Source organism: Mercenaria mercenaria, chromosome 8, assembly GCF_021730395.1.
Source record: "Mercenaria mercenaria strain notata chromosome 8, MADL_Memer_1, whole genome shotgun sequence".
Classification (NCBI taxonomy): Eukaryota; Metazoa; Mollusca; class Bivalvia; order Venerida; family Veneridae; genus Mercenaria; species Mercenaria mercenaria.
The window spans coordinates 11,069,465-11,087,402 of NC_069368.1; the positions used below are offsets into that span (position 1 = coordinate 11,069,465).

At 35.7% G+C, this 17,938-nt stretch overlaps 1 protein-coding gene across 1 annotated transcript in view; it reads left to right on the forward strand.

Moving 5' to 3' along the window:
• Positions 1-17,938, forward strand: part of LOC123523059 (uncharacterized) — a 34,098-nt gene that overhangs the window by 5,448 nt on the left and 10,712 nt on the right. The window contains exons 2-14 of the mRNA XM_053550331.1: positions 828-1,001; positions 2,629-2,734; positions 5,613-5,707; positions 6,193-6,319; positions 7,254-7,376; positions 7,670-7,788; positions 8,243-8,358; positions 9,060-9,181; positions 10,589-10,636; positions 11,562-11,699; positions 12,188-12,373; positions 13,045-13,182; positions 14,962-15,138. Coding sequence (XP_053406306.1) covers positions 828-1,001; positions 2,629-2,734; positions 5,613-5,707; positions 6,193-6,319; positions 7,254-7,376; positions 7,670-7,788; positions 8,243-8,358; positions 9,060-9,181; positions 10,589-10,636; positions 11,562-11,699; positions 12,188-12,373; positions 13,045-13,182; positions 14,962-15,138 — 1,669 coding nt within the window. The remainder of the gene's footprint in view (positions 1-827; positions 1,002-2,628; positions 2,735-5,612; positions 5,708-6,192; positions 6,320-7,253; positions 7,377-7,669; positions 7,789-8,242; positions 8,359-9,059; positions 9,182-10,588; positions 10,637-11,561; positions 11,700-12,187; positions 12,374-13,044; positions 13,183-14,961; positions 15,139-17,938) is intronic.

The following is a 17,938-nucleotide window of genomic DNA, read 5'->3' on the forward strand; positions in this document are numbered from 1 at the left end:
ACATCTTAGAATATACACTGTTATGACGAATACAGAATTTGAAATGAGGATGGTATACCTGAAAGAATATAATGGTAACTTTACCAAAATTTTGGATTTTCCTAATTTATGAGAAGACAATCAAACCTCTGTGTAAAGACCACACTTTAGAAATGAAAAAAAAAACACTGTACTTGTCGGCAGATGCACTATACGATACGGAGGAGAAACAGCAGGTTTTATAGTAACGACCTTTATTCGGACGTGGTCTTTAGTGCATGTCTGACTGAATATGTTTTTTTTAAAGTTTATATAAAGGCGTACGCTAGAGTCTCTATATATGAGATGAGCGGAATTTTCCCCAATAATAGAAAAAGAGTTATCTGCCCTTGAAAACGGCATTTTTGGGGGGAAATGCAGTTTTCAAGGACAGATAACTTTGTTTCAATACTGCTGACCTATGACTTTTGTTGCATATCTTTGTTTCCTACATGATTGTCCTTCAATATCCAAAGTTTGAAGAAATTCTATTATTGGGAAAAATTTCGCCCATCTCATATACAAAGACTCTAGCGTACGCCCTCAAAATGTTGAAATAGTATAACAAATCTGTAAGATGAATTGAATTAAAAGTGAACCGTCGAATTTTTTTCGAAATTCAAGCAGTATTTCGTACAACTAAAGGTGCATTCATAAGATTTTTTGAAAAATAAAGCTTGTCTCCAATCTCACGTTTCTACATGTATTCATTTCTATTTGTGTGTTTGCATGAACTAATGCTTGCTACAAACTCTGTTTTATCGACGCTTGCGAATGTGCAAAATGGTTCATTTTGTATACATTTAAAGAGTGAAGGACCGATACTGGAAGGAAACGGATGGCCAGCAAGAATGTCAATGGTCATGCATAACGGACACATTGATATGAGACGATGGCAAGAAGAAATAGATGAAGTAGATAGACGTGATGAGGCACAGGAATTGGAGCTAGAAACACCACCTGAAGATAATGACGTAAAATTGGTTAGTTAAGTTTAAATAATCAGACAGCTTGAGATTTCGTGCTTTTAAAGACACGTGTACGTGTACATTTCTGTTGCAAGCGGGCGATATATTAGAATTATGAACATTGCGTGCATGTTCATAAAATATATCATAAAAACGTGAAAAACCCAAATATGTATTTCAAACATAGTACGTGCGTTGAGCCACTAGAGTAGTTGGTTGGAATATTTTAGCATATGTTTAGGAATTTACAAGACGTATGCATAAATGCACACACATTGGAATTCCAACCTCTCTATTGATTATATGCAAGTTGTCACTTGAAACCATCCGGGGTTTTCTCCAATTCTGTTTGTTTTTCCCCCGTAGATACTGTTTCCTGTCTATGAAAATGTATACATTGCAGCAGTATTGAACTGAGGTTCTAAACAAACTGCCAAACAATATCACGTGTTTATGCGACACAATGACTTACAACAGGACATTCCATATGTAGTTACCTACAGCTTTAGTCTCAGATGAGACCATTCACATTTTCTATTTACTTCATGGCGATAACATTTACTAACGAGGGTTTAAATTTTACATTTTAATTTATCATTCGCATTTACTACCGAAAACTTCAATCTTTCTTTTAAATGTGATCATTCATATTTACTACAGAAATTTTCACTTTCACTTTTTAATGTACCCTTTCACATTTAGTATTGAAAGCTTCGCACTTTTTTAATTCGACAATTCACATTTGATACCACATATTGCATTTCATTTGACCATTAACATTTGCTACGGTAACCAAAGGTTTCAGTCTTACTTAATAATGTGGCCATTCGCACTACTGAGGACTTCAGTGTCCATTCACACTTACTAACAAGGACTTCAGTGTTATTATTTAATATGACCCATCACATTTACTACCGAAGGCTTCAGTCTTCCTTTTAATGTGATTGGCAACCGTTCATATTTACCATCACTATTCACATAGTATGAAAAAATTGCGCGAGGTCCAAATTTTTCATATCAGTCTAGCAAAAAAAAAAATTCAAGCACACGACCCTATCTTTTTTATTTGCTGAATTTTTTAAGTATATTCTAAAGTTTTGAAAAAATACAGTTTAATCAATTCTACATTGTAGAAAATATTTCGATTCGAACGTGTAGAACTACCTTAAACATATTTTAGTATAGGGTGCTTTCTGAATTGTGACCAAAACAGTTCATGCAGAACGCCGTATTCTGATTCCCTTATGTATTAAGCTGGAACACCTAAAATTACTAATTGTACTATTTAACAAAATATTACCAACCTTTCCTTGTTTGGCATATATACTGCAGCATTTTTTTCTGTACCTAATCCAATCTGTTTTGTCTGTTTTACGTTTTGCAGTCGTTGCTTTTCGTTATAGCGCATCATGTAAACTTTCGCGATAAATTCATTTTGGCGGAATATTCTTGTTATATAAAAATGCACAAAAACACGTACAAAGGAGTGATTATTCATAAACATTTTGTTGCACACGTAGTTGTATCAAATATTTATCATGGTACTTTCACATGACACTGTTTCTTATAACTTCACAACATGTTATATTATAAATATATCAGCTTTAAGAACAATATTAATTTGATAGGACTCATTTTCCAGAAAACTCCAGATCCCGAGGTTGCACGAAGAAAACGATTTGTGATGGACAAGAAGCGGTTACGGTGGTCACAGGCTATAATACCATATGTATTCGATGACTCTGTAGGTAGGTACTTTTTTCTCAAAGACAACAAAGATGATAGCATCACTATCTTTAATATAATGTAATATAATGTAATATAAGATAACATAAATAATATGATATGATATAGATCTATGATATGAAATATGATATATATATATGATATGAAATATGATATATATATGATATGAAATATGATATGATATGATATGATTCATACCTGACCGTTTTCAGGTAAGGCTACACGTGCACACATTGAGGAGGACATTTTTGGTCTATATGAGTACTGGACACACTTCCGGTTTGTTCCTTGGAATGCCAGCGTGCCGGAGTTGTACAAGCTAGGCCACCAGAACTATCTCTTATTTGTGGAGTACAACCGAGCGTAAATATTGTTCCTTTATTATCAATTTAATTCATCTTTTAATAAATAATAAGTGATGCCATGTGAAAATATATTTTTTCAAGGTCATGCTCACCCCTAGGCATCCTTGAATAACACATCAACATCTAAGTCTGAACAAGAAATAAACACTTAATTCATTTAATGTCTAACCATATTTCTATTTCTTAGTCTGGAATAGCACCATTTCTGCCGATTTACATAAGTTTCAACAGGAGAGACACCATGAGACAACAGTCTTGTAATATACGGCACCGTCAGAACCAGTGTCACAAAGATCTAAGATCAAAATATATTGTTATATCTTGAACGGCTCAGGAAAAACTAGAATACTTTATTCAGAAATGTAAAATTTGCCGGTGTAATTGCAAAGACTTTAACCGATATGTATTAGGTTTAAGGCTGAGGTAGGCATTTTACCAATATTATTTTTTTTATTTATCTTTCTTACACTGTCGTTGTTAACCCGTTTGAAATAATTCTAAAAGTATTTTTTACCATTTTAGCTGTTGGTCTTACTCTGGCAATAACGTAGTACTCAAAGGACAGAAGATATCTTGCTGTAAATATGTATGTATTGTTTATGTTTTTGTAGAATGATGAAATACTAGAAAATTACCCGCTAGAAATAAGTCACATAGACTATTGCCCTACTATTTATTTTATAGTGGAAACTCGATATCTAGAGCTCGAACTCACTTATCTCAAAATTCCGCCGATTATCTCGAAGACATTTTCAAGTCAAATCTCGTAGTAATACGCTCGATACCTTGAAAATCGAGCTACCGAGTTTCAACTGTATACACTAGAAACAACGCATTGCCATTCAAACTGACCCCACATTTTTCCGTGGGGCAATAATAAATAATATTGATTGTATTATCGATCATCTTTTTCTATCATATGCACTGATTCACCTCAGAAATATAGGGGGTCACCATGTGACGAAAAATTCTAAAATATCGTGGGAGGTAAAGACAAAACCATTTGGAGAGTTTATGCTTGATATTGGTATAACTATAAACGCCGATGTGCAGATTTTTGTTTATTTTTGAATTACATAATATACTGTATGAATTATGGTTACATAAACAATGACAATCTGCGAAATAAAACACTGCAGTTACCGTTAAAGACCCCTCCATTATTTGTGTTGAAAGCATATGACTACAGCTTTATTGTAGTACTGGAATTGGAAGCACTACGAATCCCTTAAGCCATTACGTTAGGGAATAAAATTTGCAAAAGCCAGCTGGAAGAATCTTACGTGAACAAGATTTACCCATTCCGATATCAAGTGAAGAGCAGCGAAGACTAAGTGGTTCTAAGTAAACGATCATTACCATTCGACAGCGCTGTCAGTCACCGGCAATAAACCTTAAATATGTTATTAAGTACCATATTTTGCAATTGTATTCAAGTTTTTCACATGTATTTTTTTAAAATTTATTTTAGGATCGATGTATACATGAACTTGGACATGCTATAGGATTCTATCATGAAATTTCAAATCCTGTACGTGACGATTACATTCGAATCAACTACCAAAACATCATGGACGGTAACAGTATAATCTGTTCTGTTAATTAATGCAATTAAACTTGTATTTATTTTCAAATTTAATTAAAGAAACTTGTCTCCGAATTTCAGTCGTGGTTCAAAACAGTAATTTTGCATAGCTGACATTTTGTTGAGAAACGAAACACAGGTAAGATTATAATTATTGTAACTTTTCTTGTATTTGGAATATACGCATCATGTGTCAATTTTAGATAGGAGCGAGTAGGGCGTTTGCTTCCCCCAATGAGCAATTCCGAAAACTGAACTTGTAAGGTTTTCTTACCTCGAAATTATGAGTCAGTTCAATAGTCGCGATAAAACCTCTTTTTATGATAACAAATTTTATTATTTTATTGAGTTTATATTGAATGTGAACATTTGATTATATCTGAATTGTCCGACCTAAAATATCATAAATTATTAACCAAAGTTACCCGCCACTCATATAATGACCACATGACTGTACTGTTAGTAGGTTTTGCAACTAGTAGAAAACGATCTTCATGATAAAATTGTGCAATTCTATTATTCATCATTTTCATTTGTATGTATTTAACATTCGTTATTATCGAATTGAACTATCATGATCTAAATTTTCTGAACATAACCGCTATATTGCTATAGGATTAAATGTACTTTATTTTGAAATTTTATTCGTATTCCCTACGATGTTGAAAATTCATAAACCAACACAGTTTTGTCAAAACATGTTTCGCTTTAATAAGCTTCTTTAGTTGACAATAACATACACAATGATACGTATTCCCTACATATTTTGGATGGCCTGGTCCAATCTCAGAACTCGGAGTCGGAGTTATACTGCTGATTAATATAGCCAAAGGCTTTAACCCTGCTCAGGCATTTTAATTTCAAAATATCCATAAGTCTATTGATTTAACACATGCTAAAAATGAAAACCATTTCTGTCTTTATTTTCAGGAATGGCTCCAAATTTTGAGAAAATAACGAAAAAATCTGGTGTCCGACATTTTGGCTATTATGATATGAGTTCAGTTATGGGTTACAGTACATGGGTAGGTAGTCTCCTCCAAAAAGATTTATCACACTGAAGTTACAACTAAATTTTTCAGTTCTTATAAAGGCAAGGAATACTCTTCCTCCACGAATTTAAAGTTGAGTCGCAACATTTATCGACATTTCTCAAGGTGCATGTATTTCATTAATAAATTTATGTATATTAGATTCATTCGGCTTCGGTTAACTCGAACACCAGCCTTTGCTCGAACTCACGGTCAGGTCCCGGCAAAACCTCGAACTTCCGATATGTCGAACAAATTTTGCTGGTCCCGTCGAGATCAAGGGAACAAAGTACAACTGACCTTTAATTAATGCATGTTGGAATTTGTATAGTACCCTATATGAAATACGTTTGACCTTAATCATTCAATCGAAAAGTAATTGATTTTGAAAGTACTTTGTATATAAGTGTAACTGGTAACTCAGACCCTATTCGACATTTTAAAGCATTAGTGGGGGTTTTCTTTAAATTTCGTTTCAGGCGTTCAGCAAAAACACAAAGGACACCATAACAGTTTTAGATCCCGAGACGCAGTATCTGGCAATACAAAAAGACGTTACAGCATATTATATGTTCTATGAGGCGCAACAATTATATGATATGAGAGGTAAGTGTACAGTTGAACTTAAGGTAATGGGCCCGTGTTTTCAGTCGGCAATCTCCGTACGTTTACGCATTCTCCGTACGCGATTCGGCATTCTCCGCTTTATGACCGAAGGTTGTCGAAATCGCACACGGGAGATACGTACTCGCGCGGAAATGGCCGGTTGTGAGTACGTGTCCACTACCTTAATGCAATATGCAGTCGTATATTGAGACGTTTACTGTATTTTTACCCATGTTATTGTTGCAAAAATCGTTGCCAACATTTTCACAGTATCTCATTATGAATGAAAACAATAACCTATCTTATAAGAAATTTTATGAGATATAAAAAAGCCGCCGTAACGTTCTTTTACCCTGAAATTTATGATGTCTGCATGTCTGAATGAAGGAATAAACGTAAGCCAATGCCCAGTTACTGGAACGTGTTCATGTATACCAAGATACTTAATTAGACTACGTAGATGTTGCACATGTCCATTTCTATGAAAATGTTGTATATGAATATGAATACTTTTTGCATTCTTTTCTGTTCTATGAAATGCATCTTTATGTGTAAGAGATTCCGCCAACGGGAATAATTCTGTTAACACCGTCTTGTAATATTGCACCATGCCGACGGTATCTGTCGACAAAGTACCATTTTTCTACTTTTTTGGAAATGTTTAAGAAACGACTAAGTATCGTCTGAAGACACTTGGACATTTGGTTTAACAATAATATCTGAAAAAAAAAGATTCATACTTTTTATATTTGCCCTACATTTTTCTTTTATCAAACCTATATGTCGATATTTCGACATCTTAACGACATAATTCTGTCCGAGATGGGGCATGCAATAATACTGCTTCCTAATTTGTATAACGTAAGATAACTCCTAGTTTCTCGTGTTCGTTTGAAATAATGAAAACTGTAATCCTTTAACTATTTCATTTCAGCGGAAAAGTGCCCGGAATTCCATGGAACCTGCAGGAATAGAGGTTATCTGTCTTATGTCAATGGATCGTGCAGATGTCGCTGCCCTGAGGGACTAGACTACAAGTCAAATTGTGCTGAAATTGGTAATTATATTGTGTATGAAGTATATACCAGTACCAGTCAAAATATGATATCATAACACAGCGATTTTCCCAAACATTTTCTTCACGAGATGGTTCTTGTAAAATTTATTTTCAAACACGAATATTGACTGTGTCCGCGTGCGATTGTCCCACGTCCGGACACTGAGTACTTATAGAAATATGAAGGTTTTTGAATCAATTAAGTGTAAAAATAGGGGGCGAAGGTTGTTCATTCGTAAACATATTTTACCGAGGAATGCTAAATGAAAGAGATTTGCACTTTTTCTTTTCAGAGGAGGGGCTGTCCGGTGGTGTTATATATCTAACAGACTCAAAAGATCGGGCCAATATTACCTCACTTGGGTACCCAGACACTCCAGCTAATGCGTCAACATGTGTGTGGTTTGTGAAGGTGGGCTCACTTTTTTAATATTTTTCAAAATACTTCCAAGCTTACTAACAAGGACCATGCGGTTGCTTTGTCTGAAAATTTCGGTTTTGTGGATTGATTAGCCTTTACCCTCCTAAATTTCAAAAATGGACTGGCCTATCATTCAATTTGGACAGTACTATTTATCATTCGAAGGGGTGTTCACTGAAAATTTACTTAAAACCCAACAACGAACAGTGCAGATCATGGCTGAGCTTGGTCTGCACTGGTCGCAAGGGCAAAAATCACTTGCCGCCAGCAGGCTAACAGGTTAAAATCGTCTAGTCTGCAAGATGGACACATGCATTTACAACAGTAACGTAGACTTTCGTTGGTATGTTGTATTTTTGTTAACTATTCTTTGAAAGATATTTTAGCTAAGATTTTTTCATAATCTGTTGTAGGCGTAGACACTGGTAGTAATGTATTATTTCAGGGTCCGGCTGGAAGCAGGATTGTGCTAGATTTTGACAGTTTTAATATTCCATACAGAAAATCTTGTACAACATATGTTGAAATACGTTTTGTCATGCCAGGACAACCAGGTATAAGGTATGTTGTATTTTCTTTAAAGGCTTTGTCTTCACCACATACCCAAGTTTACTGTAAGATATCTCAGAAAAGGAAAAATAAGACGTTAATTCTAGGCATGCTTTATTCTAGCAGAAAAGGCAGTCAGTACTATCATCCTCATGAGTTCTTATTGTACACCGATTTAATTTGAACATCCGACGATGGTTATGACCCGACTGTCTTGAGACACGCTGTCCCGGCCTTTAACACCCGGACGCTAGAACATTGTGTCTGACTTTATAGGCGGATGTCTTTATGATAGACAGTTCTTCACGCCCAGATACTTAGATACTTGTTTTCCAGCCTGCTTCGTCAGACCTTTAATGATGTCTCCTTTGCTACTTTGTTTTCCGCAAAGGCACTAAGTACATATGTATATGGTGTTTTAGATTTTGCTATATATATATATATATATATATATGTATATTTCATGCGTTTTACATATACTGCATTTCGTTAACGTATGTGTGAGTGATTCACATGGCGGGAATAACTTTTACGGACAAGGTTCTGTAATTTTGAAACATCGAAACATCATTTAGATAAGGTGTGAAGGTTTGTGCGCAAACTTTCTCAACTGACCGTTTCAAGGGGGTATTCATAAAAAATGTGTGATTTTGAGTACTTGTCTATCGTCTACGCACTGCTGTAGGGTTTTTTTTCGGTTATTGCTTTTGCAGATACTGTGGCGATAGTTTCAGCGAGACAGTTGTCAGTTACGGAGAGTACATTGCTATCACGCATGCTGGAAACAGTGATGAAAACCAAGGAAAATTTGCTGCCAGCGTACGTCTCATAAAAGGTACACATTGTCAGTTCATTAGGATACTTAATTCAAGATGCTTAAAACATGAGATAATGGCTTTTGTACGGTGTTCCGTTTGGACAATCGTGACTTTTTATTGAATCCTAAACCGCGATGTACGATGGTACGATGACGAAAACGCGATGGTGCGATGGCACGATGATGAAACAACGATGGTACGAAGGTGAAAACGCGATGGAACGATGATGAAATCGCGATAGTACGATGGTGAAATGTCGATGTAATATCGCGTTTTCATCATCGTACCATCGCGTTTTCACCGTCGTATCATCGTACCATCGCGTTTTCACCATCGAACCCTCGTGTTTTCACCATCGTGCCATCGCGTTTTCATGATCGTACCATCGCATTATCACCATCGTACCGTCGCGTTTTCACCATCGTGCCATCTCGTTATCACCATCGTACCATCGCGTTTTCACCATCTTACCATCGCGTTATCACCATCGTACCATCGCATTTTCACCATCGTACCATCGCCTTTCGGTGGTCATGCGCAGTGGTACAGTACATGTGTCAGTAATACAGGCTTGATACAATCTCATTTTCATATTGCACTATGTACCTTCCACATCCTAACAAGAATAAGCTGAGTTTGAATAATATCATGTGACTATTACACCCAGCTTTTTACTTTCATGCATACATAAAATACAAACGACGTGGCCTTGAAGATTTTACACAGTTTTAATAAGTTGATCACTGAACATTTTGTAAAACATTTTGCAAAACGGCAGAATCTAAATGGTAAATTTTTTCTCACAAAATACATTGAGATACATTCATCTATTGTTGACAAAAATTCAAGTGCACGGAACTACGCATTTCTAACCGGAAGGCGATGGTACGATGGTGAAAACGCGATGGTACGATGGTGAAACCGCGATGATACGATGGTGATAACGCGATGGTACGATGGTACGATGGTGATAACGCGATGGCACGATGGTGAAAACGCGATGTTACGATGGTGATAACGCGATGGCACGATGGTGAAAACGCGATGGTACGATGATGAAAACGCGATGGCATGATGGTACGATGATGAAAACGCGATGGCACGATGGTGCGAAGGTGAAAACGCGATGGTACGATGATGAAAACGCGATATTTCATCGACATTTCACCATCGTACCATCGCACCATCGCGATTTCATCATCGTGCCATCGCGTTTTCACCACCGTACCATCGTTGTTTCATCATCGTGCCATCGCGCCATCGCGTTTTGTCATCGTACCATCGTGCATCGCGGTTTAGTATTAAATAAAAAGTCACGATTGTCCAAACGGAACACCGTACTTTTGCTTATCAGAATTTACTGAATCGTAAAATTTCAGGCTTTCAAGTACTGTTATTATTATTTTATTGTTCGTGTATTTAAGATGAAGATTTGTGTTACACTGACGGTGGTAAGGACGGAAGTTACCAAGGTAAAGTGAATCATGGGCGGCATTTTGAGACGTGTCTTCCGTGGGACAAAGTGACGAACTGCTCCTTTCATACATTCAAGTAGGTTAACCATGGTCTTTCTAGAGATTTTAATGTACAAAGACTTTATCTAAATACATTGTCTACGATTGAACAATACAATTAATAAAAGTTATCATGACATTTCAAGTTTCAACTTATTTTCTTTGATATAATGTTACTTTTAATAAGTAATTCATCATATGTCTGATATTTTATTAAATAAAACCAACAAAATACGTTCTTTACTTGACTTTGACAGCGTAACATGGATGGATTTAAACGAGAATTACTGCAGGAATCCTGGTCACGGCACCCAACCTTGGTGTTATGTTAACGCCGACAACTGTGCGAGATCTTATTGTGACGTCTGCTATTTAAGTAAGATAACGTTTGTGTTTTATTTGTCATTTTCAAATGTACATGTTGTATATAGAGGTGTTGATTTTTCACTGCACTTCCAAAATACGGCACTTACAAAGTACTGGTAACTTTCTTTTTAGCGGTAAACATTTCAGATGGAATTTGAAGAAAAGCTTATATATATATAATACGCCTTTAGAGGGCTAATTGTTGTCCAAAGTAATTAAGAAATAATATGTAGCAGAACCATATTTTAACATATCGGAGAAGTACGAAATGGTTATACACCTGTGGAATAATTTCACGAGGGCGTAGCCTGAGTGAATTATATACGCGGCATATGATAAAATCTTGTTTATATTATTTGGATTCTAAAACGTAAGCAAGTGGATGAAATAGTGAAGCACTATTTCATGACGCATGTATGGCGCCAAATATAGTAGGTCAACAGGTAACCGTGTGAAATAAAGCCATTACTTAAATTTGGTAATATAGTGATTTTTTGGGGGTATTAACTTATTACAGGAAAATGCTACGATATCTTTGATGATTGTGGAAAACAGTTGCAAAAGAACCCACTATACTGTCACAATGACCCGGAGGCCAAGAGAGGTTGCAGATTATCGTGTGACTTTTGCAGTGACGTCACTAAAGTCCCTTCAGGTTTTGTAGAATACAATTTGCATTCTCCGCGATACCCGAAACTGTCCTATATCAAATAAACAGTAGGAATGTTTTTAATAACCAAATAATCAACAGTATGACACTTGCAAAGTATTAAGTTACATTTATTAAAATGATTGGCATTTTTTGGTCGACACAGCATTATCATGAACGTAGATTATTGTTTCTATCATACAATCTGTTTTAGTTGCCCAGCCTAGAAAAAAAATACAAATTTAATTAAATTTACCCGACTGTGAAAATCATGGTAACTGGCTTGGCCAATTCATGTTTCTTCCACGTCTTAAACGGGATAATGGGATCTTAATGTTGCGTAACTGGAACTGCCTGCAATGTTAAGAGTGTTGTCCAAGTACTTTCATAATTCCAAAGAGTTTAACGGCACACTACATGTTGAAAACTTTTTTTTACCATTCCACTTGGATTTCTAATATACATATTTTTTTATACTTTCAACATATTTACAGTGTCCAATGTAACCTGCTCAGCCCCTGCAAAGATGGTACCAGACGGGACATTAATTTCTGATAAACTTACCTACAAGGTTGGGGAGGAAGCGGTATACAGATGCAACTCAAGCAATTCCTCCGGGGAGAGGTCTGTAACTTGCACTTCGAATGGAACATGGACATATATTGGCTTTGTTTGCGATGGTATGTACCTAGACAGAAAAAAAATTCAATTCCACTCAAAGTAAAATATATCGATGTATAATTTTCTTCAGAATCTATAAATGTCCGCTTAGCAACAATAAAGTTGTTTTGCATCGATTAATGGTACTTCAAGACAATGGTTAGATAGGAAAATATTTATATTGTGTGTTCTGTAGTTAGAAATATCTTCCTTCGGGTTGAACTGACACAATCCAAAATGGGATGCAGAAAATGCAAGTTTTTGTATTTTTCGGTTGATTCATTCTGGTAGATCACAAATGGCATCACAAGTATAATATGATGTTTTAACCCTTAGACTGCTAAATTTCTAAAATGGACTGGACCAGCATTCAATTTGGGCAATACCATTTATTATTCGAAGGGGTGTTCACTGAAAATTTACTGACTGAATAGCGAACAGTGCAGACCATGATCAGACTGCACGGATGTGCAGGCTGATCTTGGTCTGCACTGGTCGCAAAGGCAGAATCATCTGCCGCCAGCAGGCTAAGGGTTAAAATTGTGACGTAATTTGCCGTTTACATTTTACTCAACCTTCATAAAGATTGAATTATTTCCCTACGGAAATTAATCCTTTAGTAACATTTTGATTAACTAAAATCTGATTAACTCCATGCATAGCAAATTCACCGAAACATATGTGTTTGTAGATAACCCAGGCTGTGCGGATCAACGGTTAGATTGTGATACCTTGCTCGAGCGGACACCTACAATGTGTACAGAACACAGTTATTTTGCCGGAATAAAATGTGCAAAAACTTGTGGTCTTTGTACTAAACATCAAAAAGGTCAAGTTTTGATCAAGCATGATCTCTGATGTGTATTTTTCGAGTTTGTGTGTCGAGTCTTTTCGAGATGCAGATTTTGTTGTGTTTACGTTACATATGCGGAGAAAGATTTTTCATGATGTCAGCATATTTGTTGAAAGATGAAATTCAGTGTTCTTTCTATCAGAGTTTCTGAAGTGACAATTTTTAGAAAAGCATCCGAGCTTGATACATCAGTCATTAATATGTCTGATCAAGATAAATTAGAACAAATGAAAATATGTTAAAAGGGCAGAAGTCTGTGCTAAAACTTATTTTGTGATTTTAAAAGCCAGAACTAACCTATAGGTAGGTCAAACTGTGTCTGCTATTATTTTGCTTGATTGTGTTCTATGCTTCCAAAGGATTTTTCGATTGCATTATAAACCAGACAGAATGATTTGGTATTTGCAATTGTTGTTACTATGATCTGCTATTTAAGAGAATAAATACTTGTATAATTCTAAGGTAATCCTGACAGAGTAATAGAGTAAGAGTTCAAGCTATAGCTTCTCTGCCTGTTAACATTCCCACGGTTGACAAAACTGCCGCTAACCAGTTCTCAGCGTGCATTTATATTTAGGACAAATGTATAGGATAAAGTTCTGTAGAACCACACACAAAACATGTATGTCATACATAAATTAATTACCCTGCTTCTCAAACTAGCATGAAATAATCATAGTTTTTTGTTTGTTTGTTTTGGGTTTAACGCCATTTTTCAACAGTATTTCAGTCATGTAACGGCGGTAATCATAGTTAGACTCATTTCTTATCATGCATTCAATATTTTTATAAAAGAAGATCTGAAAGGCAGTTAATTCTAGACTATATAGCAAAGTTAGTTTACTTTTATTTGTATAAAAAAGTCATATCATCATAATCATAGTTGCAAGATGAATTTAAAATGAGCCGCGCCATGAGAAAACCAACACAGTGCGTTTGCGACCAACATGGATTCAGACCAGCCTGCGCATCCGCGCAGTCTGGTCAAGATCCATGCTGTTCGCTTTCAAAGCCTATTGCAATTAGAGAAACCGTTAGCGAACAGCATAGATCCTGACTAGACTGCGCTGATGCGCAGGCTGGTCTGGATCCATGCTGGTCGCAAACGCACTATGTTGGTTATCTCATGGTGCGGCTCAAATACTAGTATTCACTGTATTGTACTTGCAATCTTGCAAAGAGTGATAATCTGCTTTTATGAGTTGGGTGATTTTTATCATGTATCCTCAGGATTGGTGAGACCAGTGTTTTTAAAAACATCTATTAGCATACTGAACAAGTGCTAAAACAGCAACCCCCTAGGGCGTTAAATTTCACACGATTTATGATGTTGTTAATAGCTTTAACCTTTGCTTTGTTTAAGACAGTCCTTTTTTCATGCCATTTAGGAACACATTCTTGATACTGAGAAATCGCATAAAATTTCGTGGTTTCAAGGGAAACAGCTAATTTTTAGGACTTCAACTGCAGATATGAAAAGAATTTGAATTTTATTTGTAAATGGATGCAACCACGACAATAATTAACCCTGCTATAAATATTAACGAATTCGCAAGTACATGTACTATTTCACGTAGATTATATTTTATTACGCAGAAAAAAGGTTGTATTTTAAGAGTATATTGCAAACAAATTAGAAAAAAAAAACAACACTAAAACATGCACGCACACACACATAGTCAAACAGATGGTCATGTTTACAACTGATATAAATATAATTTAAAAATAATGCTCGATTTTTGTTTATTTTTTCAGTGGAGTGTGATGTAGCTCTTGTTACTGGTAATGTTACTGAAACAAGTACAGGACCGTACTATGTTGGTAGTGTTGTACGCTACAAATGCATCGAAAATTTCGTGCACAGTGCAGGGCATCTAGACAGGGCGTGTAGGAACAATCAAACATTAACTGGAGAAACGCCAAGCTGTTCTGGTAATGAATAATTCAATTGAATTGGTATTCTTAATTCCAAAAACGGTTTAAACGAGTGTACTAAGAGCTCAAGTTGTAAAACTTATCGATACCCGAGGAGTAACAACTTGCACACCTTCTCCGGCAGATGAAAATTCTGATATAATTTGACTAAAGGCGCTTTGCTGAAATTCATTTGTTCTTAAACCTTCTCCGGCAGACGAAATTTCTCTGTTATAAATTGACTAAAGGCGCTTTGCTAAAATTAACTTGTTCTCAAACCTTCTTCGGCAGATGAAAATTCGGGGCGTTGAATTCTTCATGTGAGGAAGCTATCCAGCTGGCTTACGGAAGGTAGGTGGTTTAACCCTGGTGTCCGCCTGTAATGTAATAATGTACGGAGGGGCACCTGGGGTCTTCCTCCGCCATCAAAGCTGGAAAGTTGCCATATAACCTATAATTGTGTTGCCCCCCCCCCCCCCCACACGCCCCCTCTCTCCCCCCACTCTCGTTTAATAATGATTTGCGGAAGATATCTGTAATCAGGGAAAAGTAAGTTTTTAAATATCAAAGAAAATTATTATATGACCTCTTATATAAATTGCTAGTCCATAATTTGTGCAATTGACTGATCCATAGTTCAACCCTATTTTGCTCTGCTAAAGTCAATACTTGGAAGAAAAAGTATGAAAACTTATTTCTGATGTCATGTAACAAAAAAAAACAGTGAATACTTTGCTAGTCGATAAATGTATGTTATTACATGACTCCTTACGAACGTATATAAATCACCGGTCCATAATTATTGCTGATAACCACTTTATACATAGGTTTCCGGAGCTGAAGTCAAAATCTGAGAATGAAACATTTAAAAAAATTTTTTAAGGTCATGTAACAATAGGCGTTAAGTTGGTCTGCAGTTTGCAGTTTGCAGTTCGCAATTCGAATTGCAAACCGCAAACTGTTTTGCATTTTGCAGTTCGAATTGCAAACAGCAAACTGTTTTGCATTTTGCAGTTCGAATTGCAAACTGTTTAGCAGATTGCGATTCGAATTGAAAACCACAAACTGTTTTGCAGTTTGCGATTCAAATTGCAAAATGCGTTTTTATTTTGCAATTCAAAATTTGTATGAACCGCGTTGCTTTCCGAGAAAGCTGTTATTGTTTTTGACTTTTTATGATTGAAACTTTAACAATTCAATCTAATTTGTACATTGTAATATGAATTGCAAACTGCAAAACATTTTGCATTTTGCAGTTCGAATTGCAAAATGAATTTTTATTTTGCGATTCGCGATACCTATGAAGCGTATTTTTTTAGGCTTTGAAATTTAACATTTTACTCTAATTTGCACTTTGTAATTTGAATTGCAAACAGCAAAACATTTCGCATTTTACAGTTAGAATTGCAAAATGCATTTTTATTTTGTGGTTCAAGTTATATATGGACGGCAATTCTCTTTCTAAGAAATAATCTATCATGTTTTGTCTTTCAGGCCTTATTATTGAAGATTTCAATTTAATTTGCACTTTGTAATTTGAATTGCAAACTGCAAAATATTTTGCATTTTGCACTTTGCAGTTCGAATTGCAAAATGAACTTTTATTTTGCAGTTCGAGAGATATATATAAGCCGCAATTCGCTTTCCATGAAAAATGTTAATATTTTGAGCAACTCGGGCTATAACATTGAATATTTCAGTCACATCGTTTTTCTTTTCTGCGATTTGCGATTCGAATGGCAAAATGAAGTTTTACTTATTATTCATTACATATATATGAATTGTGATGTTTTGAGCTTTTCAGTATTTAAAAATGAATATATTTCAGGCTTTAAAATTGAACTTTTCAGTCACTTTTGCGCTTTGTATTTTTAATTGCAAACTGCAAAATATTTTGCACTTTGCTATTCAAATTGAAAAATGATTTTGTTTTCGCCGTTTAAGATATAATTTAATCGCATTTCGCTTTCCGAGAAAGATGTTAATGTTTTGAACTTTTCAGAATTTTTAATTCAACATTTCATTCTCATTTACGCTTTGCATTATTAGTTTTCAAAATGAACGCATGGATAACGCACGTTTTTTTTCTCTTGACTGTTATAACATCTGCAGAATCCCGAGGGATCGGTTGGTGCCCAAGCTCGGTAGGGCGAGGGCGAGAGTAGCAACGTATACCGAGGGATAGCTGATGATGTTATAACACGAAAATATAATGAACATGCGTTAACACAATTCTAGCATAAAACGCGCATATAAAAAAAAGTTTTTAACAGCACGTGAACACGAGAACACGTTTACTCTACTGTTAAAACATCCTCGAAACGTATCAAGAACAGCAGTTTGATGCTAGATTTTAATTTTTCGGTTCAAGAAATTTATACCGCGATTTGCTTTCCGAGAAAATGATTTTCGGGCTTTAAAATGATTCCTGTACTTGTAATTTCAATTGCAAACCGCGAAAAATTTTCCATTTTGCAGTTCGAATTTCAAATGCGTTTTTTCCAATTCCGGTTAAGATTCAACAAGTTATCTTTCTGGCGATGCTAGGAAAAGAATATGGGCTGAGTACACTGACCGCAGATCACATTCAAGGCCAGTAGGTAAGGCTAGTTTAGTTTACTCGGCAAAGAGAAGTATGAACGGAAAAATTGTGAAAAATGTATTTCCACACTGGGACTATATTATGTGCAGGAACACAAGCATCAAGAGTTTCTAATAATAATGTACCCCAGTATGCTGGAAACCGTATAAATGAATCAGTTGCACAAAGCTATGCCATTTCTGACTCCCCTTAAATACCAAGGCAACAGAAATCAAG